Source organism: Equus quagga, chromosome 12 (assembly GCF_021613505.1).
Source record: "Equus quagga isolate Etosha38 chromosome 12, UCLA_HA_Equagga_1.0, whole genome shotgun sequence".
Taxonomy (NCBI): domain Eukaryota; kingdom Metazoa; phylum Chordata; class Mammalia; order Perissodactyla; family Equidae; genus Equus; species Equus quagga.
The window spans coordinates 61,375,796-61,400,452 of NC_060278.1; the positions used below are offsets into that span (position 1 = coordinate 61,375,796).

At 45.2% G+C, this 24,657-nt stretch overlaps 1 protein-coding gene across 12 annotated transcripts in view; it reads left to right on the forward strand.

The window, feature by feature from the left end:
- Positions 1-24,657, forward strand: part of PPP1R12B (protein phosphatase 1 regulatory subunit 12B) — a 201,808-nt gene that overhangs the window by 153,055 nt on the left and 24,096 nt on the right. For 11 of the 12 annotated variants that reach the window (XM_046678662.1, XM_046678661.1, XM_046678668.1 and 8 more), the window contains one exon: positions 22,650-22,666. In XM_046678662.1, the coding sequence (XP_046534618.1) occupies positions 22,650-22,666 (17 nt within the window). Of the gene's footprint in view, positions 1-2,736; positions 2,821-22,649; positions 22,667-24,657 lie in introns of those variants that run through there. The other variant, XM_046678671.1, reaches the window with a different exon arrangement.

The window sequence follows — 24,657 nt, forward strand, 5'->3', positions numbered from 1 at the left end:
AATCCAGTTCCTCCTCCTACTTTTCCACGAGTTTTCGTATCACTTAATGCTCTTTTCTTGGATTGATTTTACAGTATTTGCCCAATGGTGATTTTTCTAATTTTGTTACTCCTTCTGCATTCATGAGTAGGCATTCTACGCTAAGGAAGAGCTTTCTCTCCTCATTTAGTTTTTCGTTCTTTTGTTTATATTCGTGTGGACTCATGGACTCCTGTTTTATTCAGTGGGTTATAACTTGTTACTATCATCATTTTTTTTGATGCTCAAATTGCCCCAGGTGTAGCTTTTCAAGCAGGCCTGTCCTTTTGTCACTCCCCGTCATTCTGTCAGTGCTTCCTTACTTTGTGACGCGAGGGAACCAGGCTGGTTTGCTCTCCCTGCCCCTGCTCTGCAGTTAGCCGTTTCCTGTTCCTTTTGGTGGAGTGGCATTTGGAAACAATGATCTGGGCACCAGGTCTGTAAAATGCTGCTGGGGTGTTGCTCTTCCCAGGCGCTCTTAGTGCGATGCCAGGAAAGACATATGTAGGTGCATTTCTTCACACACCCACACACACACATATGTACACACTTACATCTTTAGTTATTCATATGTGTATGCACACGCGTGTGTATAGAATCATTAGTTCACACCAATACCTCCAGTTCCTGCATACCACCACAAGGTTCTGTCTAGCTTTCCCTTTTTTCTTATTTATAACTGCCTGCTCCCACAGTGAGAAACCTAGTTCCCATTGTCCTCGGTATGTTTACTTATTTGCTCAATCCCTGTATAAAGCACATCCCCCAACTAAACCGGGCTGCTGTCTCCTGCCGTACCTTTTCCTTACACGAGGACACTGCCTTCCAAGAAAGAAGATGGAGAAGGAGGGAGGAAGGCAGATAGGTTTTTCCTAAAGCATTTGAAGAGGAGACTCTGTCTTTTCTTTCAGTAGCCTTCTGCATAACCACGAGGAAAATGAGTGCATCTGAGCTCTTTGCTTAAGATTTTCATTTAGATCCTTACATGTTTTCTGAGTGCATGTGCAAATTGGTCAAGCAATTTCTGTGATAACTGCCCTAGGCTGAGCATGACCACATGCTGGGCGCTGTGCTGGATGACATTACATATATATGTATGTATGTTAGGCTTAAAACGTATGATAGCTTTGCAAGAGAGACGTCATTTTTGAAGTAAGCCAAATAAGATTCAGTGAGGTTAATAAGGAACCTGACCTGGGTTTGAGTTTCAGGATATCTGGCCTCCAGGCCCACACCCTTCCCAGACCGCATGTGCGGATGGTGGTATGTTGGTTGCTTTGGGAATCATCACTGGGGGGCATTTTACCAAACATCATCACTCTTAAACCATAGTGTTTCATTTTCTTGACTTAAAATATAAGAGGAAAAGCTAGGAATTACTCAGCTGGCTCATTCATTTCTTCTTCTAAGAAGATTCCACTAGAAGACTACTTTGGGAGAGTCACTGGTCAGGATTCACGTCAGGAGGGGTTCTTTTGGCTTGCCCACACATTTGATGTGTGCCACCTCAAAGAACAGTAAACACCCACAGTCCCTTTGTTTGATGGTTCTTAGGTTTGTTGGAGACTGTTGAGCTGACCACGTGAGACTCTTCGTTCCATGACAATAAATAACCTCCGTAAGTTTGTGAATGTTTCTCTCTGTCTTACCCAGAAGAAAGAAAACAGATGAGCCCAACATCCCCTCCTGCTCATCTGAAATCAGTTGTTTTCTGGACACGTTTGCACAGTACTCCCCATGGAAGTCTGTCTCTGAGGCACTCTTTTACCAGGCTCTTTGGTTACTAAACCTGAATTTGAGAGAAACAGACTGGATCATCCCTGAGAAAGAAGAAGAGAGGGTGATTCTTTGTTGCTCTCAGCTATTTCTCCGTGCTGGTTGTCTGAGCAGAAATCCCATCTGGTTAAGCATCATCTGAGTTGTAATGTGAATGCCCTAGGTCAGAATGTTATAATTTGTGATAGGCCAGCGTGGAGAAAATTGTGGATTGTTTTAATCTCTGGATCCTCACTTGGGAATGGCGCTGGAAATGTGGTGTGCTACTTGAAAAGAGATTATCTAGTGACTGAGAGGCACAGACGGTGACCAAGGATACTTGCATTCGGTGTTTATTTTCACTGAAATGTGAAGGACACTCATGTTCACAGAGGAGTTAATGTCTTTTGAGTAAAAAAGAGAAGAATAAATGCTTCTTGGCCAAGCTGGAGAAAAATTAAATATATAAAAGAGCAAATGAACAACAGGAAGGGCTTAGATTTAACTTTCTGGAGCATTTCTCTCTGTTCCTATAGTTCTGACATGTTCCTGTGAGTGTCTTGAGTACCCAGAATCTCCTTGAAGCATTTGGATTGATCCGTCTTTTCAGGCCCTCTCAGACACTTCCCCTTAGTCGGCGCTGACTCCTCAGGCAGGTGTATTTTGCTCTCCTCTCTGTCGCTGTGTGTCTGTCGCCACGTCCTGTAGTGGTTCCAGAACTTCAGTTCCCTCATCTGTAAGATGAGGGTAATGTACTTCTCAGCACGATTGAGAGGATCAGGGACAGGATGTGTGTTACAGCACTTCGCGAAGTCTAAAGGAGTACCATTGTTAGTACTGCCTGGAAGGACACAAAAGATGGAAGTGAAAAGAGAGGGGTGACAGTTGGGAGCAATCAGCAGGCTTTTTCCATTCCCTCTTCAGTTGCCAATGAGTAATGAAATCCCTCTATAAACTTTACAGAAACAGATCAGAAGCTGGCTGATCAGAATTGCTGCTGCGTCTCTAAGGATAGTCACCTGGTGACTTTCCTTCTGGATGTTGATGAAATGTTCCTGCCTGCTCCTCCTCTACCAGTCACGCTTGCTGTGGGAACGTTACTACTGAGGCTTACATCCGTCTTTCCTTTCTAAGTGAAGAGGTCTCAGAGGAGAAACTCACTCTTTTCAGGTGGCATTAACTATTTAAGCAGGTGTAAGGTGCATAGATCTGAATTCCCAAGACAACTCGCCTTTTAGACACAGCGTAATTCTGGTTTGTGGTGGAATTGGTCAGGCTTCCTAAGAAGTTTTTTATTTTGGGAATGAACCGGGACCCCTTTATAAACTCTGTTCACCTGTATTCTTCAGACCAACCCCCAAGTAGCTGATCATTTCCCTTGGTGTAATTTCACAAAATTGGTCCTAAGAATAAAGAGCCTATCAAGACACTTAGAGGGCGGAGAGTGGCGTACTGGGAAGGTCTGAAGGAAGAAGTGTGTGGGAAGAGCGGGGCAGGTTAGAGTTTCCAGGAGCCCAGAGAGAACTGAGTTGTTACCTTGGGATAAACCCTTTGGCTTAGAAGCATGTGGCGTAGAAATGTTGGATAGGGTGGTAGTGACAACAGAGTGAAAAAGATTAAATTTGAGATGGTTCGAGGCCAAATCCAGAATCCTTCAACAAGAAGCAAATAAATTCCTTTCTTCTTACCTCCTACTCAGGCCTGTCATCGTGTGCCTCCCCTGCCGTCTCTCTTTTCTCTCTTCATTTCCAACCCTCTTTCTTTCCCTCACCTGTACCCCCTTTTGCATCTTGGTCTTCCCTGATTGTGGCATTTTGGAAACCCTGGTGTGCCCTGTACGTACAGACTCAGCCGGGAAGGTCTCTGATGTGCAGAGAGCCTGCTTTGCAGTGGCCAGAGCTGCACTTTGCGGGGCTTCCTCAGGGCAGCAGGAATGACGTGTCATTTTACTGGACGCGTCCAGCCTGAAGGTGCTTTGACAGATGGTCTGTCTGGGCTTTGTTAGTTACGAGATCCAGGAGTTGAAAAATCCCCCTTCTCGTATTTGGAGGAGTGTTCAGAAAAAACAGCCTCCGAGCCTCAGGCTGTCTGACGGAGGCGGTGGGTCCCGGGAGCTTGGTGGGTCTTGCTCCTGAGCGCGCCCCCGAAGAGCCTCCCTTCATTGCTGGAAGCTGCAGGCTTTCCTTTCCTCCTCCAAGTGGCAACCCACATTCTGAGTTGAAAGTGAATCTTTGCCCTTGGCTCCTCTCCAGCATTCCTGGCTCGGCGAATAGGGATTTGGAATGTCAGAAAACAGAGGAGGAGGGAAAAGATGTGTGTGTGACTGTGAGTGTTTATACGTAAGAGCAGCTCCGTCTGGGTGGACTTGGGGAACTTTACTTCCTCAGACTGCTGCTTATAAACTCTTGGTTCCTTATTTATATTTTTTTGACTTTTTAAGTTGTTTAACCTGAATTTATCCCGGAAGTTGCAAACCCCTTCCAGCCCAGTGGAGTCAAGCTAAGGGAAGACAGCATGATTTCCAGAGGATTTATATTTCTTCCCTCTGGATAAAGGACGGTAGTTGTTCACGGGCTCGTCCTCCGGCAGGATCCATGGTCGTCTTTCTTCTGGGACTCACTCTGGTGTCATCGGGAACCTAGACTCGGGTTTTATTGGGGAACAAGTCTCAATAAGAGATGTCCTTTGGGAGAATCGAGGACTCGATCTAGGCGTGAGTGGTGTGTCTCGGCACGGTACTCTCCACCGTGAGCTGCAGCCCCGAGCACTGTGGGGAGCTGGGCTGGGGCTCCTGAGGGAACACGCCTCCCAGACGGTCGAACCGTGCGCTGCTGAGAGCTGCAGACTGTAATTTACAGCGTGGCTCTCACCCTTTATTTACTTCTGTCCAAAGTCGTCTCGCATCGACTCGAAAGGAGAGACTCTGTGAGGGTCACCCACAGAGGCAGTTGCCCGGCGTTGTGTGAAGAAGCCAGTGGTTGATTGTCTGTCTGCATCCTCAGGAACCATGTCCTCTTTATATACCCGAAGTAAAGAATTCCCTCGGAATAGGAAATCCCAGTCTGACTCTCCCCCTGCGTCTCCCTCCCCGACTGCCAAGACGCTCCGAGTAAGCATCATTTTTTATTTCCTTATGTTCATAGTTGTGTCAGACATGTAGGACGTGTGTGTGTGTGTGTGTGTGTTTATGTATAACCTGGGGAGTCAGGTTTAGAGCAAAGGCATTTCAGAGCATATGGGAATCAGTAGAGGAAAAAACTTTCAAAGGCCCTGTTAGCTTTTCTGCAGGAGGTCGTGGTTCCTGATACCTAACGTCGTCTTAAGTGAAAGCAGACTCCAGTGTGTCAGACTGCGATTTCTGTCTTTTAGCTTTTAACTGTCAGTTGTAAACTACTTAACAGTAAGATTTTAGAGTCCTTGTCACTGCATCTTACGGGTTTTTCTTAATTTCTGTGACTATATTTAGTTGCTCCCTTTCCTGTGTTTTATGGGTCAATATTATGTTTCAAGAGAAAACGCCCCCCAAATGGAGGTTTATGTACATTATACTTCAATTACGTGCAAGTTCAGCGTGTACACTGGTGTAGGTGTGCGTATGTATATGCCTTCGCTGGTTTTGTATGTGTCAGTGATAAAGAGAGAAAAAACACAATGCGCAGGGAGTCCTGCTCCTCAGTCAGCCCTCAGGAAAGGGCGTGCTTAAGAAGCCAAAGAATTCACTCCTGGCTGTTGACAGCCAGCCATCTGGAGGTGTTGGTAATGTCCTGGGGAGATCCATTTGAGACTTTTCTTCCTTTTCTCTAGTGAATATTTCTGTTGAAGTGATTTGCGTGTGGGCATTTGCATCTGATTCCGTGTCTTCCTCTGTGGGAAGTGACCAAAGCAAGGAGTGGTACCAGGAGCAAGCGAGGAGAGGCCCTGATGGGCATATTAGGTAGTGGGCAAGGAACAGCTCCTTCTTAGGGAACGAGACTGTGCTGTGCTGCGTACGCAGAGGCAGAAGAGGGACGGCCAGCTTCCTTATTTGGGGAGCCGTGGGGAGAAGAGCTGCAAGAAACCCGGAATAGACAACTGTTTCTTTTGAGGGATTTTCTGTCCCTTTTCAGTGTCCTTCTCATGGTGTAAATTACCATGGAGTGGGATTTCTATGTGGCATGTCGCTCCAGGACAGCAGCCAGGGATGTTTAGTGACCAGAATACAAAAAGAATTCTGTTACCAAGCTGTTTCATTCAGAAGTCCCTTTCGTGAGAGGACCGAGAGGGGCTCTGGTGTGTGTGTCACCATCGTGGGTTCTGGGAGAGCCTCTGCAACACGAGGCTGCCGCCTCCCTCCTCTGAGGAGCTGCGGGATGCTCCCCCACAGCTGTTGGGTGTTTGTTGGGGGCTCCCACCTGAGGTCCACGAACCGAGCACTTTTACTTCACTTCATGTCCCCGTGTCCCCTTCCCTCCTGCCTCAAACTCAGTGTACCTTTTGATGGAAAGAGTCCCGGCTGACATCTGTTCGTCACAGTGACCACCGTTCCCAGAGCAGTGTGAGATACCTGCTGAGCATCCAACAGAATCTGTTTAGTGACGTCCTCTGTCCCTTCTCTGTTTGAACCATTTAGAGTTAAGTAGGACTTCTTCCCCTCGTCTCAGTCCTAACAGCTGCCATCCACCCTTCCCACCCTCATTGCCCCCCCCCCCCCCCGACTTTTTAGACAGAGGTCACAGTGGGAGAGAATTTGGATTACGGGAAACCAGAACATGGGTGGCTTTCATAAGAGACTGCTTCCCAATTTAGCGGTCAGTGGCTGTGGATTCCCACAAGAGCGTCAGCTTACTGTAACCAACTTCCAGTGTCCAAATGGGTTGTACTAGAGAGAGTGATTTTCATACATCACTCATGTTCCGTTATGTCGCTGTGTCTTTAATGTCAGAGAGTGGAAGACATGCAAGACTAATTTGGAGGCTGTTGACACTTGGAACAGGTTATAAAACTAAGATTTACTTCCTGAGGTTCCACTATGGCCCAGTTTCCTCTCCTGTCCTGACCGGTGAGGCTGTGCTTTAAAAGTGCTCTGAGCGCTCTTTAACAACTAGTGTGGTGGTGGTGATCTCGTGCTCATATCTTTCCAAGGCCTAGTTGTAACTGGCTCCTACTTAAGACAGACACAGGGACTGACATCTCTACTTCGTAACACAGACATCCCGGGAGGGCAGTGACCGGGGCAGTGTTCTAGACAGTCTAATGCCAATAAAACATGCACGTTATGTCCAGAATACCCCCCAAGTGCCAGGCACTTCACTTTCGTTACCTCCTTTAATCCTCAGCCACCTGAGAGGCAGGGATTGCTGCCCTGTTCTCCGTATCAGGAACCAAGATCCACAGGAGAGAAGTGTGCCCAGCATGGCTCAGCTAGTGGCAGCAGGGTCAGGTCTCTCTGACTCCAGGGCCCTATTCAGCAGCACGCTGGAGTACATATCAAATGTGTTTGAAGGTTAAGGACATGCTAGGGTCAAAGATGACAGCTAAAAGCTTGGGTGGCTGTGGGAGTGCAATGTTCAGACGTGATGAGGACACAGGAAACTTAAGTCTTACGAAGGAGGGCAGCATCTACAGGGAGCCAATGACAGGCTGTACTGGATCTCCCACACCTGATTCTCGGACCCCAGTCAGAGCATATGAGATCACGGACTGCACAGAGCCTGAGACCTTGTGGGCTACAGGGTTTCAGACTTCTCTTAAAGGCAGGAGTGCTTGGGCCTTTGACAGTGAAGACGCCAGGCAGTGTCTGTGCATCTCAGAGTTAAGATTGGAACGGCTCTCCGTCTCCTCACCCAAACTCTCTGACGTGCATGTGCGATTTCTGCGAGAGATTGCACAGGGTAAAGAGGGAACCTCTGGAGCCCACATTCTTCACAATAGAGGCCCGGAACTTTAAGCCAGCATAGGGAAGTTTAGGATTTTTCTCATGTTGTTAAAGGGCCTAAATATTAAATGCTTCATACAAGGAAAATGTCCTCAAAGGGAATTTTAAAATAATGGCTGTTCATGTGGGGAGAATATTTAGGACACTTTGCTCTCGGTCACTTGTTCAGGATGGTGTGGGCAAACTAGACTGCTGCTCCAACAGGTGTTCTTGTGACTTGAGAAAACAAGCAGCAGGATGATTTTTCAGTAACTAGAAAACTGAAACTATCTTATCATACCTTTACTTCTAAACTCCCCACAGCAGCCGATGCTTCTAATGTTACAGAATTCTCTGTTTCTGTGCTCGGTAAACCTCTGACCCTTTTTAATAGTATAAAAATCGAACACTTGCCTAGAGATTGTGCAACTAACAACCTCCCTGATGAAAAAGCACTTAGATGCGGAAGATCGTGTGTCCTCACCAGCTGACATTTTTGTTTACTTTCTCTAGTTTGTATTTCAAAAATGATAAATATTTTTTATTCTATGAACACAATTATACTATTAAACGTGGTTTTAAAAATACCCTCCTCCCTCTCCATAAGGAAGATGTCCATCATCCATCATGGTATCCCTACCCCCCATCCGCCCTCAGATGGCTCTGCTAAGTGCTGTTCCTCTCATATTGCTGTTTTGGTCTCTGTTGACCCTGAATAGTGAAATAATTTTTTTTAAACAATTCTTTTGGCTTTCACACTAGATTCATACTAGTTCAACCTCTCTTTTGTTTCTAAAAATTGGGGAGCTCTCTGAGTAACAGATTTGCCCATCTGATTTCTCACTCAGGGAAAGCAGAACAGCTTCCAGGTTCACTCTCATTCCTAACGGGAGCCACACCAGGTGTTTATTTATGGGAATTTGAAGGCTCAGCCTCTGTCCTCACACTCCGAAGCAACGGTATGAGGTGCTGGGTTCACACAATTAGCAGAAAGGCATTCTTTTGACATAATTTTCCAACATAAGAAAAAGTAGTAATCTGAACTGCAAATTCATTAGACACCTCTAGCTCCTGCTTTTTAATCACTGTGTATAGGATTGAGTCTCAAGTCTGTAAATTCTGTTAACTTAGAAACTAGTCAGTGTAGATGGTTTAGCATTTTTAAATCATGTTAAAAGCAAGAGCCAAGTAATCGTTGGTCAGTATTCTCAAATTATTATTTACTAATTTAACAAAATACTTTTCAATACAGGACATATCCAAAGATAACAAAATACTAAAGAATGTGCAAATTGTAGTGCTTAGATGATATTTATTATATTGAATGGTCTTGAAGTAAGTGGGTCATCAGCTGAACCCTGGGAATCTTTCAATTAGACAGATTTTCATTGAATCGGTTGGTATTTATAATAATAGGATTTGACCTGCGTCTGTAAACCAAGGTCCAGTAGCGTTTTCCCGTTTAATCTGGATCGCTACTCCTTCAGGCCTAGCATCAGATGAGCAAAAATACAAAGATTTTATAGAATATTTTTCAACCAGCCATTAATGTAAACAAAGGCAACAATTAGCTAGCTTGCTTTGTTTTGTAACCAGCTGTACAGTCTAATCAGAATACGTCTGATAGACAGTGGGATGATAACAGGTGGCTCCTTTCCTGAGAGTCGTCCACGTGGCAACGCTGGTTAACAGGCAGCGTGCAGCCTTGGGGGCGTCCATGCCGATGACCCTCTCTGCACGTCCTCTCTGCTCCCCTGTGGCAGCACCAGCAGTCCTTAGTGTGTCTCACCTTGGTATCTCTCATGCTGCATCTGGGCACGCCCAGCCTGGAATCCATTTTTCACTGCACTTTATAATCCGTTGTCATGGAATGAGAAACATTTGTCTCTGCGAATAATACTAATTAAGGCTGCGATCTGTTAACCATTTTTTCTCTCTCTAATTAAAACCACTAGTGTATGAGAGTCTTGTTTTTTTTCAATTCCACTCAAGAAAAGTCAGTAAGCAATAATTTTTTAGCCCAAGGAATCTTCCTAAGCAAAAGGAATAAACCTGTAGGAATAAAGGTAGTTAACCCATGTCCTAGTTAACACTAGTTAACCTGTGTTAACCCATGTCTACATAAAGCTGGATGAGGTGGCATCTGAAGTCTTAGTCTGTTGACCAGAGAGACTGGGAGCTTCGACGGCATCACTTCCTTTCCTGGACTCTCCAGGTGACAACACAGAGATGCAAGCCCTGTCCTGCCCTTGGCCCTCTAATTTCCATGCTAGATGATGATCAGGGCAACCTGCCCTGAGTCCTTCCACCGTTAACATTCCATGAGCGTCCGCTCTGCAGCAGTAGGCCCCGTAACGGACACGGGCCTTCAGAGGTGGAAGACACAGTCCCTGCCCTCAAGGAATTGACAGTCCAATTGGGGAGATAAAAGAGAAGATCAAGAACGAGAATAGGACTGGCCCGTGGTGTAGTGATTACGTTTGCACACTCTGCTTCAGCAGCCCGGGGTTCATGGATTCGGATCCCAGGTGCAGACCTACACACTGCTCATGCAGCCATGCTGTGGCAGGGTCCCACATACAAAACAGAGGAAGATGGGCACAGGTGTTAGCTCAGCAACAGTCTTCCTCACCAAAAAAAAAAGAATGACAACAAAGGAGGAAAATTTCTCATAAAGACATATAGGAGCAGAGTGTTTGATGTTTTAGGAGCTCCGTTGAGTGGTAAATGAATTAGCCTGATGTTCAAAGAACAGGAGAAGCTGAGTGGGCAAAGACGAAGGAAGCAGTGCATTACAAAGGTGGAAAAAATTTATGAGAAAGTATTGTATTATTCGAGAGCAGCAGATCAGCGTGGCTAGAACGGAAGGTCTATACATTTAGGAGTGTAGCAGGAAGTGGAGCGGGACACAGCACCACGGCCCAGCCTGTGGGCTCAGCATGTCGTTCTGAGGATTTGAGGAGTCAGCCTGTGATGAAGGATTGGGAAGTGGAAGTGAAGTTGCTGTGATCAGAACTGCCTATCAGAGAAGTCTCTCTGGCAGCTATGGACACTGGATTGTAGAGGGAGGGTCTGGGGGCGTGAGGGCAGCTGGCCCTGATGGCAGCACTCCAGGCGGGAAGTGGTAAGGGACGGGACAGAGAAGCCTTAGAGGGCAGAACTGACAAGACTTGGGATTGACAGAGTGGCGCAGGGGTGAGCCTGGGAGGGACAGAGTCAAGGATGGCCGCAGATCTCTGGTAAGGTGACCCCACAGAAATGGCGTGACGACACTGCGTTGGCGGTTGCAGCAGGTGAAAGGTGTTGGGTGGGAAGTGGTTTCACTTTTGGGTAAGTTGAGTGAGTGGTACTTTCAGAGGAGTATTCAGACAGTGATGCCCAGAAAGCCGCTGGTCTGAATTCAGCTTGGGAAAATTATGGGCTGAAACGTGGGGTTTATGCTTAAAGCTGTGGGGGCGGTGAGCTTGTCCTAGGGTGGATGTGGTGGCAGGAAAGGGCTGAGACTGGAACCTCAGGGTGACGGCTGCAGGAGCTGTGCGGCTGCTCCCGCACTTTCTCCCGTCACCACCCCCAGAGTCACACGCAGAGAGACAGTCTCGTAGTCAGCTTCATGTTACAGTAGAAAGCTTCAGTTCTCACAGATCCAGAAATTTAGGAGGTCAGTTTAGGGTCAGTTGAGGGAAGAGTTTAGGGTTCTAGTTTTATTTTCAGTACATAATCAGCTCTGTAACCAGGATTGACTTTTCAAATTTGAACAAGTTCCCCAATTATTCAGCATTGTTTTTTACTTCTCAATCTCATGATATTTCGGTGAGCTGACGATTAATCATAGTCAGAAGACCAAAGGGGAACAACTAGAGTTGGCTTTCATCTGCCATCCCTTCTTTCTCCGCCCTTTTTGGTTTTGTTCTCAACCTGGCTGTTCTGCAGCAGGTGATGGTTATGCACAGCTCGGGTGTGAGTTCTCGTCACAGCCCCAGAGTCAGCGGCCTGCTCTGGTTACACCACGCCGGGAGTTCTCCCAGTGAGATGGTTAAAGACACTAAAAGCATCGTCGTCCATTACGAAAGCAGCATTTTGATATGAGCTGTCACATCTTTGTGTTGATATCCAAAATCAGCTTCACATGGTTGGTTATCTGGGCGAGAGTGTGTCTATCCAGAGAGTGAAATAATGACCTTAAATGTCGGTAGGTTAGAAAGGGTAAGTAGGAATTAGCCTGGATAACCAAAATCTACAAATAATCAGAACCCTTTACCTGAGTGCCAAGGAATTTGTTCAAGCTTATTCCTCTTGCAGCCAACCAGCTTGGCAGAGCCAGAGGACCAAAGAGGGACAAGAGAGAGAATGGGAAACAGAAAACTGCGGTAACAACAGCTAATATTTATAGAACGTTTCCTGCACGCCAGGTGCTGACCAAGCACCTACGTTTACTGTCATTGAATGTTCATGATAGCCTTAAACACCAGGTACCATTTCCCTCATTGCACCTATAGGGACACTGAGGCAGAGAGAAGTTCACTGCTTATCTAGGATCATGCAACAAGTAAATGCTGGAGCCAGAGTACTTAACCGGTAAGCCATGTGGCTGATGTGAAACCACCCCATCTCTGTTAGATAGCTCCCGAGTTATTGCTGACGTTCCCGACTGTTGAATCCATTTTGAAAAGAGAGATGGTGATAATAAAACCTTTCTTAAAGGAGGAAAAGCCTCACAGAAAAATTTAGGAAGAGACAAGTCTAAATTAGTAAAAATCAGAATTTTACATCATTTGAAATAGGTATAGTTTTATTATTATTTTTTTCCAAGTAATTTTATTGGGATTATAGTGCTTTATAACATTGTGTAATTTAGTTTTATTATTTTTAAGTATCTATGATAAAAGTGCTGCTAAGCAGAAAAGGTCTGCTGTGACCGTGAAGGTTGTGATCTAGAATCACTTTTAGTGAGTGTATTAATTGTGCATAAATATTTACTCTGGAGGCATTTATAAGTGCTCAAAAACAGATCCTTTAAGGTCATTTCTCTTGTTTGGTTTATGCTATTAATTTGCTTTGTAAAATAATTTTTAAACAGCTAGTGCAAAGATATGCTTCAACTCAGGACTGTTAAACGGTAACAAGTTCTGAATTACAAGAGCCTGGACTGCTGAGGTTTCTCTTGTCTGAGGGACCCGTCTCCTGCCAGAGATCAAGCAGACAAACTGCAAATGTGTCCCCTCTCCCAACAGTCTACACTTTAAAATACCCGTTTTGCTCTAAGAACAAAATTTAGCCCCCTAAATCCAAAGAACTCTGTGCATCTGAAGGCTCAGGGTACACGTGGGCTATAAGGGTCCTGTTTGGTGGAAGAATCAGAGAAAGCTTCAGTTCTTTATCCTTCAGAGCTGCCAGGAACACTTCGGGATAACGGTAGCCCTAACAAGGTCCCGACTTGGGCCACATTTCTTACAAGTCACCCGTGAAGGTGTCTTTCTTCATGACCACCCAGCTTGGAGACTCCAGACCGATGTGCCCGTGAGGCCTGTTCCTTCCTGGAGCCAGACCAAAATCCTGCATCGGCTTTGGTCTCTGTTCCCTGCATGTGCCAGGCAGTCTAGGGTTTGATCACCTCCTTGCGTTGCTCTCTTCTTGGTTTACGGCTGGGCTTATGTTTCCTCCCAAAGAGTCTTTGAGATCAGAGGGCCGTGTCTTAGGTTCTGTGAACATCCATTTTATTTCTCCAAGTACCACTCACAGAGCTGGGCACACAAAGGAACTTAGCGTAAATACGAGCAAGAACACTGCTGCCTGATTAAGATGACCTCGCTGCTCCAGTCCCATCTGGCCACCTGGAAGGAGTCAGAGGCCACGCACAGAGAACCCCGCTTCTGAAATGGAGGCCAGCCATAGGTCTTCCCGAGGCAGTCAGATTCCTCTTTATTGCAGCGTGCTGTGTCTATGGCTCTGAGACACGTGAGTTTGGTTTCTGTGGGGACAGAAAGAGGAAAAGCTAAGAACAAAGCAAGTCCCTGACTTTGCGTGGAACCTACTTGGAAGTAAAAGGTTTTACCTCATGTTGCTTAGTTCCCAAGAATTTATTTCTTCTTGAAATGTGAGGTCTGGAGAGCCTCACTAACCCCTTTGCAAAGGTTGTGATTCACAGCCTCGTCCAAACGAAATTAAAATAACTGCCCTCCAGACAGGCTGCTGGGCAGTGACGTTTACCAGGTCAAACATCCGTCTCTTCCCAGCCTTTGGGCTCGGGAAGCTGGATGCCTAGCGAGTGTGACGGTCAGAGCAACATCTACTGAAGAGCCTTGACACAGTGGTGGGGACACCCAAACACTGACTTAGAGACTTTAAAGCTTACGGCTTCTGATATGCAGAACCTAACAACATTTTGGGGGGGTGATCAGGCTGCTTCTCTCCTATGTTCACTCAGCCTGTTTTTAGAATCATCTGAATGTATTTCACGGGCTACTGTAGTTTCAGGTGGCTGTGCACACCAGTGTGGACCTAAAACTCTGAGCCATGGGGAAAGTACCAATGTATTTGAAATGTGAGAAATGTGGCCCCTGTGCTAGAGCCACAACTTTTAGAGAGACTCGTTCTTTTTGGTCATTCTTATCATAGATAGTATGCAGCATGTGAGAGGCTAAACAGAGAATATGTCTGAGCCTGCAAGTGTATTTATGCATTATAAGAGTTTATGAATGATCTTGAAATATAAAATGGCTTGCCTTGGATATTTTAGGGAGGCCTTAGTATATTCATATATTTCCTTCTACAATAACTCCATTTTGTGAGTTTCAAAAAATTAGAAATTCTTCAGAAGCTGTGAATATCCATGAAGAAAAGGTACAAGCCTGCATAGAAAACAGAGCTGTAAAATTCCAATAATATTTAGGTAGCATGATCTGCAGATACAACAAAAGATGAGTCTGTTTCTATCATTTAATAAACAATGATTTTCTTTCAAATAGTGAGATGTACTAGAATATATGAGGTAACATTTACATCATCTCATTTCTGCATGCAATATTAAACTGATGGGGTATTAAGAGAGTGAATCCTAAGAGTTCTCATTACAGGAGAACATTTCCTTTTTTCTCTTCTTCTTTTTGTTTTATTAATATGAGAAGATGATGTTAACTGAACCTATTGTGGTCATTTCACAATATACATAAATCAAACCATCATGCCGTGCGCCTCACCCTCATACGGTGACATATGTCAATTATTTCTCAATAAAAGTGGAAAAAATTGATAGTGTAATTGCAATCTGGCAGTGAGATCTTTCAGAAATATTAAACTGAATGTTGACGTTATTATTTGGTTTTGTTCCGTGTGTATGGTAAACACAAATCAAGGAGTATAATTTGATGAAGTTATATGTAATTAAATCCTTTCAAAAGCTGACCTTTCTTGGAAGTATACTCGTGCACACAGACCTGCTCACATGGACGCACGCTTTTCCCAGCATGAGTTGGAGCTGGCAGCATTATTCTGATTCTGCATGTGTGTAATCACCCAAATGCAGCTCATTGGCCTCGTATTATGGCCACTTCCTACTTTGAGGATGTTATAGATAAACTAGACCATGTTTTTTTTAGGGGGGATTCTTGTGGTGGTCGGAACTTCTAAAATGGCTCCCCAAAGCAGTCCTGGCCCAATCTCCAGAGTCCATAAATATGATGAGACAATTCTCCCATGATTATGTTATGTGGCACAATTGACCTTAAGATAGGGAGATTTGGGGCCAGCCTCGTGGCTGTGAGTGGTTAAGTTTGCATGCTCCGCTTCGGTGACCCAGGGTTTTGCCGGTTCAGATCCCAGACATGGACATGGCACCACTCGTCAGGCCATGCTGAGGCGGTGTCCCACATAGCACAACCAGAGGCACTCACAGCTAGAATATACAACTGTGTACTGCAGGGCTTTGGGGAGAAGAAGGGAAGAAAAAGATTGGCAACAGATGTTAGCTCGGGTGCCAATCTTTAAAAAAAAAAAAAAAGATAGGGAGATTTTTCCAGGTGGGCCTGATCTGATTACATGAGCCCTTAAAAGCAGGGAGCTTTCTTGGCTGATGACAGACGGGGAAGCCAGAGAAATTCGCATTGTGTAAAGGACTCAGTGTGCTGTCACTGGCTTGAAGATGGGCCATGACGAGCATGAAGAAGGAATGCGGGAGCCTCCAGGAGCAGGGAGCAGCCACCAGTTGAGCCAACAAGGAAAGGGCAGCCTGAGTCCGAGAACCACAGTGGGTGGGTGGATTCTGCCAACAGCCTGAATGGGCCTAAAGGCCGATTCCTCCCGGAGCTCCAGAGGAGTGCCCAGCCAGCAGACACCTGGACCTCTGCCCGTCAGGGCCTGAGCAGAGAGCCTGGTAGAGCCGTGCTGGGCTTCTGACCTACAGAACTGTGGGACGGCAAGTGCATGTTTGAAGTCACTGAATTTGTGGTAATTTGTTACAGCAGCAAGAGAAAACTAGTGCAATTAAAAATTTGATGATATTAAGGAAATATTAATTTTTTAGACATGGAAAAAAACACCTAATACAGGCCTCATCGTCGCTGTCCTCTACTTTCAAATCTTTGCATAAATCTTGAAAGTTTTTATTCCATCCCCCACATGTATTTCCAAATTGTGCAGGATCCCCAAATATATTACTGGAATAGTACAGACTCAGAAAGGTCTGTTTCAAAGCTAGAGACCAGTAGACTCTCCTTTCAAGTTTCCCAAGGCCCCCATCTGTTTGGGTTATGAAGCATACTCTTCCCTTAAGGTCGAAGGCTGGAAAACCTTTGTCTCTCTTAGACATATCTAGGAAACCAGAATATTCTCAAACTCAGAAAGTTAGAAAATTATATTAGTTTTCAGTTAACTCAAATGATTAGGTTTGCAGCAGCCCCGAAAATGCGCGAGGTCCTCACTGCAGCCGCACTCGCATCGTTGGCTCGTTCATCAGCAGTCGCTAATCTGAGAACGCGGGAGGGGAAGGCTGGTTCTCTGCAGGCCATCCCAGAATAGCTGAGATTGTTTCCCCTGGCTCAGCTAGTGCACGAGAACATGATGCAAAATGTTCTTTCTGCTTAGTCCCTCTTTAGGGAAAATGTAAATAGGAGATTTTTTCCCATCACTGTGGGGTCAGGCCCTAACTCCAAAGGAACATAAGTTAGACCCGTTTCGGTCCTGGCAGTAGACATGTGACTTGGTCTCCTTCCTTTCCCTTGGGCCCAGCTTTCCAGAGCCACAATTTTATTTTAAACTTGGTCAAAAGAGTTTGGTTTTAATTATATGCCTTCCTGAACTCCCAATAACTTCCAAGTTAAAAGCTTTTGTAGAGATTTTTGTAAGCCAGTCTCTGGTGTTTTGAGAGCCCTACACATTTCACAAATCAAAACCAGCCTGGTTCCTGTCCCTCTCCAGGATTGCCATCTGAATTAATGGTGCCCTTCGCTCTGTTCTTTTATGAGAAACAGGGCCCGACCAATGAGACTGTTATGGGAGAATTTCAAGAGGTATGGAAGGAAGGAGCCTGCCTCTTGGTTTTGGAGCACTTTTAAACTATGGTCTATCTGGCTAGTCACTCTTTTTATTTCTACTTTGTGTGTTCATGTTGGTTTCTGAGCAGCTTTTAGTCTCTTCTGCTCCAGAGTTCCATTCACAGTATCTGTTGCCCCAAATTGGGCCACAAAGGCTGTGAAAGTAATCTGTCTCCTTCAGACTCAGCAGCGTCTCATCTTAATGGCCAGGAGTCACTTGTCTTTGATAGAAGGTGGAACAGCAGTTTTCAACGAAACATTTCCAGAAGTTCCTTCTAAGACTTCCTGACTAGAGCATGTGATCCAACACATTTGTGTGTTAACCTGCAGACTGGGTAGAAGACTCATGCCTTTTCTACAGTCTGTGATGTCATCACGTCAGATAAGTGGTTCAGACCCTCCGTAAAGAGTAGAGGAAGTGTAACTGTTCTGTTCTTAAAAGAAAGAACGAGCTTGCAGGGGAGGATGGGTCCATTCCCAGAATGTCGGTAAGAGGAGCCCACATTCCTAGCCTCCAAAAGATCATAGCTTTGGCCAGAGTCCCTGAGCCCTCCGTTCTGGGATGTCGCCTTGTTTCCTGCCTGCTAGGCCGACCTCTTGGAATCTTCTCTGGGAGAACCTTCAGATTCCTTTCCCCAGCCTGCGTTCTGCCTCTTTTGGTGTCGCTTCCTGGCTCCCTGTTCTGAGACCGCCAAGGCGAACACCCGTTCTCCAGACTCGCTCAGCGGTCTCCCTGCGGGGTTGGCCGTCAGCACTTTAGAACGAGAAGCAGCGTCAGCCATACGGTGAACTGCACTCAGTCTGAGAGAGAGCAGGATGAAGAGGAAAAGTTGGGAGTTAAGTCTCCTCCATCAGTTCAGCACCTCTGCACCTTTTACCCAAGAAACCCCAATTTTTCTCTCTCTAAATAACTGTGTGTTTTCATCAAACCCCAGATTATCTAGGATAGCAAGAGGCCAAGCAAGACCATAGTTTCTAGAGGTATTCCACCAGTGAAAATCAGGAAGTGTGATCTAAAAACCTAAGTAAGCCCAGTTTATCAGAAGCCAGGGAATTGAACCCTAAGTCCTGTGTACATTTAAGCTACTGTGCCTTCCAGCCTGTAAGAACACTCTTCTTAGGCTGAGAGACTTAAAGGAAACCACTTCCGTCCCAGCGAGAACACCACCTCCTTTACAAGTCCCAGTCGTCTTCCTTCTTTGAAATAATGTTGTTCGCATTGTGGTAACTGTGTTACCTTCCTGCATCCAGATCTCGTTGCATGAGGTTTATATGCTCTCCTCTAATTGTTGGGGTTGACCTTCCCAGGACACAGCTAAGGCTAGCCTTGAAGGCAATAATAAAAAATCTCAAGGGTTCCTGGTAGATCCAAAAGTCAGGTAAAGGCTGGGGTGTTAGAAGTCGTGAGGAAAGATGGAGGATGCACCTGGAAGTCCTGTTTCCTCTGATCGCTGGGTCTCGGTGCCTTGTCTGCTGTCTTGTCTGCCAGAGCACTCACCACCTACACATTTTTATAAAAATTCACCCCAAAAGAAATCGATAACAGGGATCTTAACATGCCTTAAAAAATGATAAACAGCAGACTGTGATATTTGCTTTTAGTTACTCCTGGCAAGCAGAAATGAATGTCTTTCCCCAGCTTCCTTAGGAAGTGTCTCCTGCGGTTCACCCACAGGGGCAGGAGCTGACACGGCAATCACAGGTGTGAGCTCCACTGGCTTCACCTTCCTCCATGTGCTGTTATCGTGGGAAAATTAATTCAGGCCTCTTGAAAACCCTGTGGGATCTGCCTTTTCATATCCAGGAACCCCTGGGGTTTTTCTGATTGCTGCTTGATAGTGCTAACCTATTCTTTGTGTTTTTTAAGTGTTTGCATACTACATCACTCTCCTCAGTGGAAGCCGTGCAGTCTGCACAGCCATACCATACTGTCACATGTCTGAGAACTTTATGTTGTGATGACAGGGCATAAATAGCCTCATAGTACTTCCAGACCATTCTAAATGAAAAAGGTTAATGACATGTCATTCTTATAGGAGTAAGTCAATGGAAATGATTAGCATGCTTTGATATATATATATAATAGCTGAGACTGATGCCTGGTAAAATCCTAATTTTCCTGTCTTAGTGAAAAGAAAACTGTTTCTTCACTGTAGAGGCAACTGCCACAGTCTACATGGCAGAATTTAAAGCTGAGGATGTAGTTAAAATCTTACGCAAAAAATTAGATATTTACAAAGAGGAAACTAAAACATTTTCAAGTGAGGTCGCACATTTTAGGAATAATAAAGTCAGTTAACAGACCTGATTTGTCAGTAAGTTAATCAGGCTTCAGTCTGTGTACACCATGCAGAAGGGGGCTTATGTTTCAGTAGCAGGAAGCAAAAGAAGGGACAAGGCAGACCAGTTTGATGAGCAATGGGTCATTTTCCATACCTAGGACAGAGTGTACACCATTTATCTTTGGAGAGACCATCAAGAATGGTTTCCCCATAAAGATAATGTCCTTTGAAAAAGGTGGTTCTGCCTCAAAGCAGCAAGAGAAAGCTAGTGGTCTCCCAAATGGTTATCTCATTTGGTTGAATGCGAGCTCAGTTCTCCGTATCAAAGGTCCTAAGTTAACGTGCTGCTCTAACCAGCATCAACAGCCAATGCAGTATTTTTACAACTAAAAAGCGAAAGGGCAAGGAGCAGGGGAGGAAGCTGACATGTTAAGAGTGGGTTTCCTCGTAGTTATCACATTTAATTCTTACTGTAAGAGAAAGTGGTAACTTGCCCAAGGTCACATGGCTAGAAGATGGCAGAGCAGAAATTAGAGCTCAGATCTCGCCAAGGCCGTCACACACCTTCCTAGAAATGTTAACAGTTCAGCTCAGTGTTTATGGAGCACCTGTCATGTTCTGGCACCGTAGGCACTGGGTGTAACTGGGAATGAGATAGTGGATTGATCACAGACAGGGACATTTTAGGAAAACCTCCCATAACAATATGTTTTTTTAAATATGTGTGTGTGTGTGTGTGTTTGTACTTCTCTAACATCCTCTTCTCAGAATTCATTTCTTTTAGGAAGCCTTCCCAGCTGGAGCCCGCTGGTTGCGACTGTTACCTCCCGTAGCACTTGCTCACATGTTTCCGCTGCGTGGCTTCAGATGAGCTTGTTAGTTATGTCCATGGTGCTCTCCTGGCTCTGCCATGCAGCTCATCCTGCTTGTTCTTCCTTGGTGCTTCCCCTGCAGGGCTCTGCACAGTGGGCTCCTTAATTCAGTAGACCCTTGGCATTTGCTAGAATGGTGTTTGGTCTCAGTTAATCGCAAAACTTTGGCACGTCACAATTTAGTTTTCCTGGGTTGTGAATTGTAAGTCACCAAGATGCTGTAAAGACTGGATCTTATCACAAAGCTGGTGAGTGGGCGTAGCCAACACCCTGGCGTCTCAGTTTCACTTGAGTACACTTGAAGCATTTTTACATATTAAGTAATTCTGGAGAGTTGGCTAGAATTTAGTTGCTTCTTTGAAAAAAGACTTGAAGTAAGAGAAAAAAACCTTAGTTAATATTGATAAAGTAGTAGTTGATAGTGCGGGATATGCATATGACTCTTATGGAAGACCAGTTATAAATGAGACAGGAAAATTCCTGAATTCCAGATGCGAAAGTTTTAGGATGCTCATCTCCAAGTCTATGAGAATGTTAAAGATACACCATGTGCTTTTCTTACTGACTCCTCCGTCTCAAATGGGGCCTGTCTTCACATTGAAAAGCCTGGGTTAGTCCACTGGTGCTTCACCAGGGCTGCACAGCAGAGTCGCTGGGGGGCTTTTTGAAAATACAGTGAGGGAGCCCTCTCTAGACCTGTTGACAGGACTTCCAGGAGTGAGGTTAGAATGTGTCTGTTTTGAAAAAGTACATGAGAGAATTCTGATGACTGTAACCCCGATTTAGAGAGAGAATTCCATGGAGAAAGCCACCTGTTGGCAAGGTCTGTGTCCAGTCCCTCTGTGGCCAGACGTGCTGTGCACACACTCCTGGACAGTGAGGCTGTGTTGACAGACCAGTGGCTCCCAGGCACTGCTCAGTGCTCCAACAAAGCAGTGTCACCGAGTGACTCCTCCGTGGCTCCAGGATTCATTTCGTCAATTATTGGGTCCTTGTTCCTCTCCTCCTTTTGTCTGTGCTTGAGGATTTTGTTATTCTTTAACACCTCGAAAGAGAAAATAAATACATTCAAATCAGCTGAATTTTTATTTACCTGAGTTCTTTGTTTAAAAAAAAGCAGAGATAAGAGAATAAAGGTCATCTGTGATTAAAAAATGAACTTAGGGGCCAGCCCGGTGGCCTAGCAGTTGAGTGCACGTGCTGCGCTTCGGCGGCCCAGGGTTCACCAGTTCGGATGCCAGGTGTGGACATGGCGCCACTTATCAAGCCATGCTGTGGCAGGCGTCCCACATATAAAGTAGAGGAAGATGGGCACTGATGTTAGCTCAGGGCCAGGCTTCCTCAACAAAAAGAGGAGGAATAGCAGCAGATGTTAGCTCAGGGCTAATCTTCCTCAAAAAAAATAAATAAATAAATGTAAAACACAGACACGATAATTTTTGTTGTTGTGTTGCATACCGACTAAAGGAGAAGAATCAGCTCCTTTCTTCTGAGACAGAGTACCTTTCTATCTTTTCGCGCTTTTTTTTTGAAATTTTTTTTTTAAGATTTTATTTTATTTTTTTTCCTTTTTCTCCCCAAAGCCCCCCGGTACATAGTTGTATATATTTTAGTTGTGGGTCCTTCTAGTTGTGGCATGTGGGACGCTGCCTCAGCGTGGTTTGATGAGCAGTGCCATGTCCACGCCCAGGATTCAAACCAACGAAACACTGGGCCGCCTGCAGCGGAGTGCGCGAACTTAACCACTCGGCCACGGGGCCAGCCCCTATCTTTTCGCTTTTTTACTGACATCCCAGGGACTAGGATGGGCTCCCCCTCCCACGATCCTCCCCCCTCCGCTTTCACTGGAGGTCAGGGAGAAAGCCGGGAGCTGTCCTGAGTTTAGTACTGGTAACTGCAGTGTTCACTCAGGGCAGGGCTGGGGGTTTGTGAGCTGCAGGACGTTGACGGAACAGGTGCTGAGCCCCGGGGAGGCTGAATGTCGCAGGAGGTCAGACACTCCTACCACACAAGCACAGCTTACGGGTTTCAGGGGTCGGGGCGCAGTTTCTGATGGGTTTATGTCCTGCTGACTTGGGGTTAACGAGGTGGTCTCCCCAAAGCCTGCAGTCTGGTGAGTCGGGTCCAGAGAGCGCGAGCTGGGGCTGAGGGGCCTTTGTGCCGTCCAGCTGAATCGCACCTGTGCCTCCAACTGTGAAGTTGAGACATCTGGTTTAAAAAGTGCATTTACAAATGGAAATAAGAAGTATCAGTCCCTTGCTAACGCTGGTTTTGTTTTTGTTTTGTCTCTTCCTTTCTCTAGCATGAAAGACTTTCTAGGTAAGAACCTTCCCGTTTTATATGCATGCTTAGTTAATACTTGTCAGTGGATGCATGTCTCATTAAACTTAGCTTTATATACTTTAGTAGTATTTCTCACACCCTGTCCTTCCTTATTATTTCCACAGCCACCAGACCTCCTCCTCCGGTCCATTCTGTATGCTTCCACTGCGTTGCTTTTCCTAAAGCACCAGTGTGCCAGATGCTGCCAGGTGCTAGGGCAGCAGCATGAGTAAGAGGCTGCCCTCACCTTCACTTAGCTTACAGATGACTGCACAGACAGATCGCTTCAGTAGGGTGTAGTCAGTGCGCACGTGAAAGTGGGCGTAGGCACGTGAGCAGAGAGAAGAGGCGGTTAACCTAAGCTGGTGGTTCGGGAGAGACTTCATTGCTGACTAGATGCCTGAACTGAGCCTGAGTTTAGATGCTATCATTTCATAGTGGATCCAACACAATTCCTTGTACCAGATGGTGCTCGTAATAATATTCAATGAACTAAAGACCTGTTTTGCAATTGCTGAAAAATTAAACATATCAGAGTTTGCAGCATGATCATCTGTAATTTTTCACCTAGTATCTAAGGGGACAAAACTGATCTTCCTGAAGAGTAAAATTAATACTAGAGACTGTGGAGCCAAAAGTTTGAATCACTTGTCTTCCACTGTTCCTCTGATGGAGAAATTAAGAAGAGATTGGGAAAGATAGAGTCAGTGGGATGGCATAGCACAAATGAGTCTCATACTTGGTTTGATAATTGAGCTGGTTCTACCTTATTAATATATTTCAAGGTACACAAGCTTGCATGTATTCTTCCTCTGCTTACTCCCCTGCCAGGCACCAGCTGAGGATAAATAATTTATATCGAACCTAGCAGAAAATTAGTTTTACAAAATTGGTAGAGAGTGGTATTTTTCTATAGTTAACTTTTTGTGAACTCAGTTACATTATAATGGCCATTTATGAAAAGAGACTTGCCTACAGACCTCAAAATATTCTATAAAACTTTAGTGATTAAAGCAGTGAGGTACTGAGCCAGCCCTGGTGGCCTGGTGGTTAGAGTTCCACGTCCTCCACTTTGGCAGCCCGAGTTCGTTTCCCGGGCACGGAACCACACCACCTGTCCGTGAGGAGCCATGCTGTGGTGGCGGCTCACATAGACTAGAAGGACCTTCAGCTGGAATATACAGCTAGGTACTGGGGCCATGGGATTTGGGGAAGGAAAAAGGAGAGGGAAAGATTAGCAACAGACGTTAGCTGTGGGCGAATCTTTCCCAGAAAAAAAAAGCAGTGAAGTACTAGCTCAAAAAAGAGAACGATGGAACACAGTAGGTAGCCCCAAAAAAGTCCTGTGTACAAGGTGATGTTTCCACTTAATAAAGAGTTCTTCAGCGAGTGATTGTTGGGACGGTTCACCCCACTTGGGGAAATAGACCTTTCCCTCCAGCCACACCAACAAAACCAAAAACCCAGACTTCAGAGGGATGACAGCTGAGAATGTTCATAATCCTCATAGAAAGACCTTCCCACACGTGCTGTCATAAAGGCAACAATCAGCGGTTATAACTATATCAAATTTAAAATCCTTGCTAGTAAAAGACACCATAAACAGAGATAAAAAGTTAAGTGGGAAAAAATATTTGCAACCAACATTAGTTTTAAAAGCCCTACTATATAGGATACTCCCACAATGCAACAAGAAAAAGATGAACAAAGGCTGTGAGTAGGCAATTCAGAAACAAAGAGAGATAAATAACCAGACATGTTAACCCTCCCTAGTGATTAAAAATAGTAAAAGTAACGACAATGAGGTATTTGTCCTGTTGCATTGGAAAGGATTAACACTCTCTGGAGGGCAGTATGGCAATATGTGTTTCAGCACTGAAAATGTGTTTATCCCTTGACCAAGCAGTTCCACTTCTAAGATTTTATCCTAAGAAAATAATTGGACGAATGCACTGAGATTTATAGACAAGTCTTGTCACTGTAGCCTT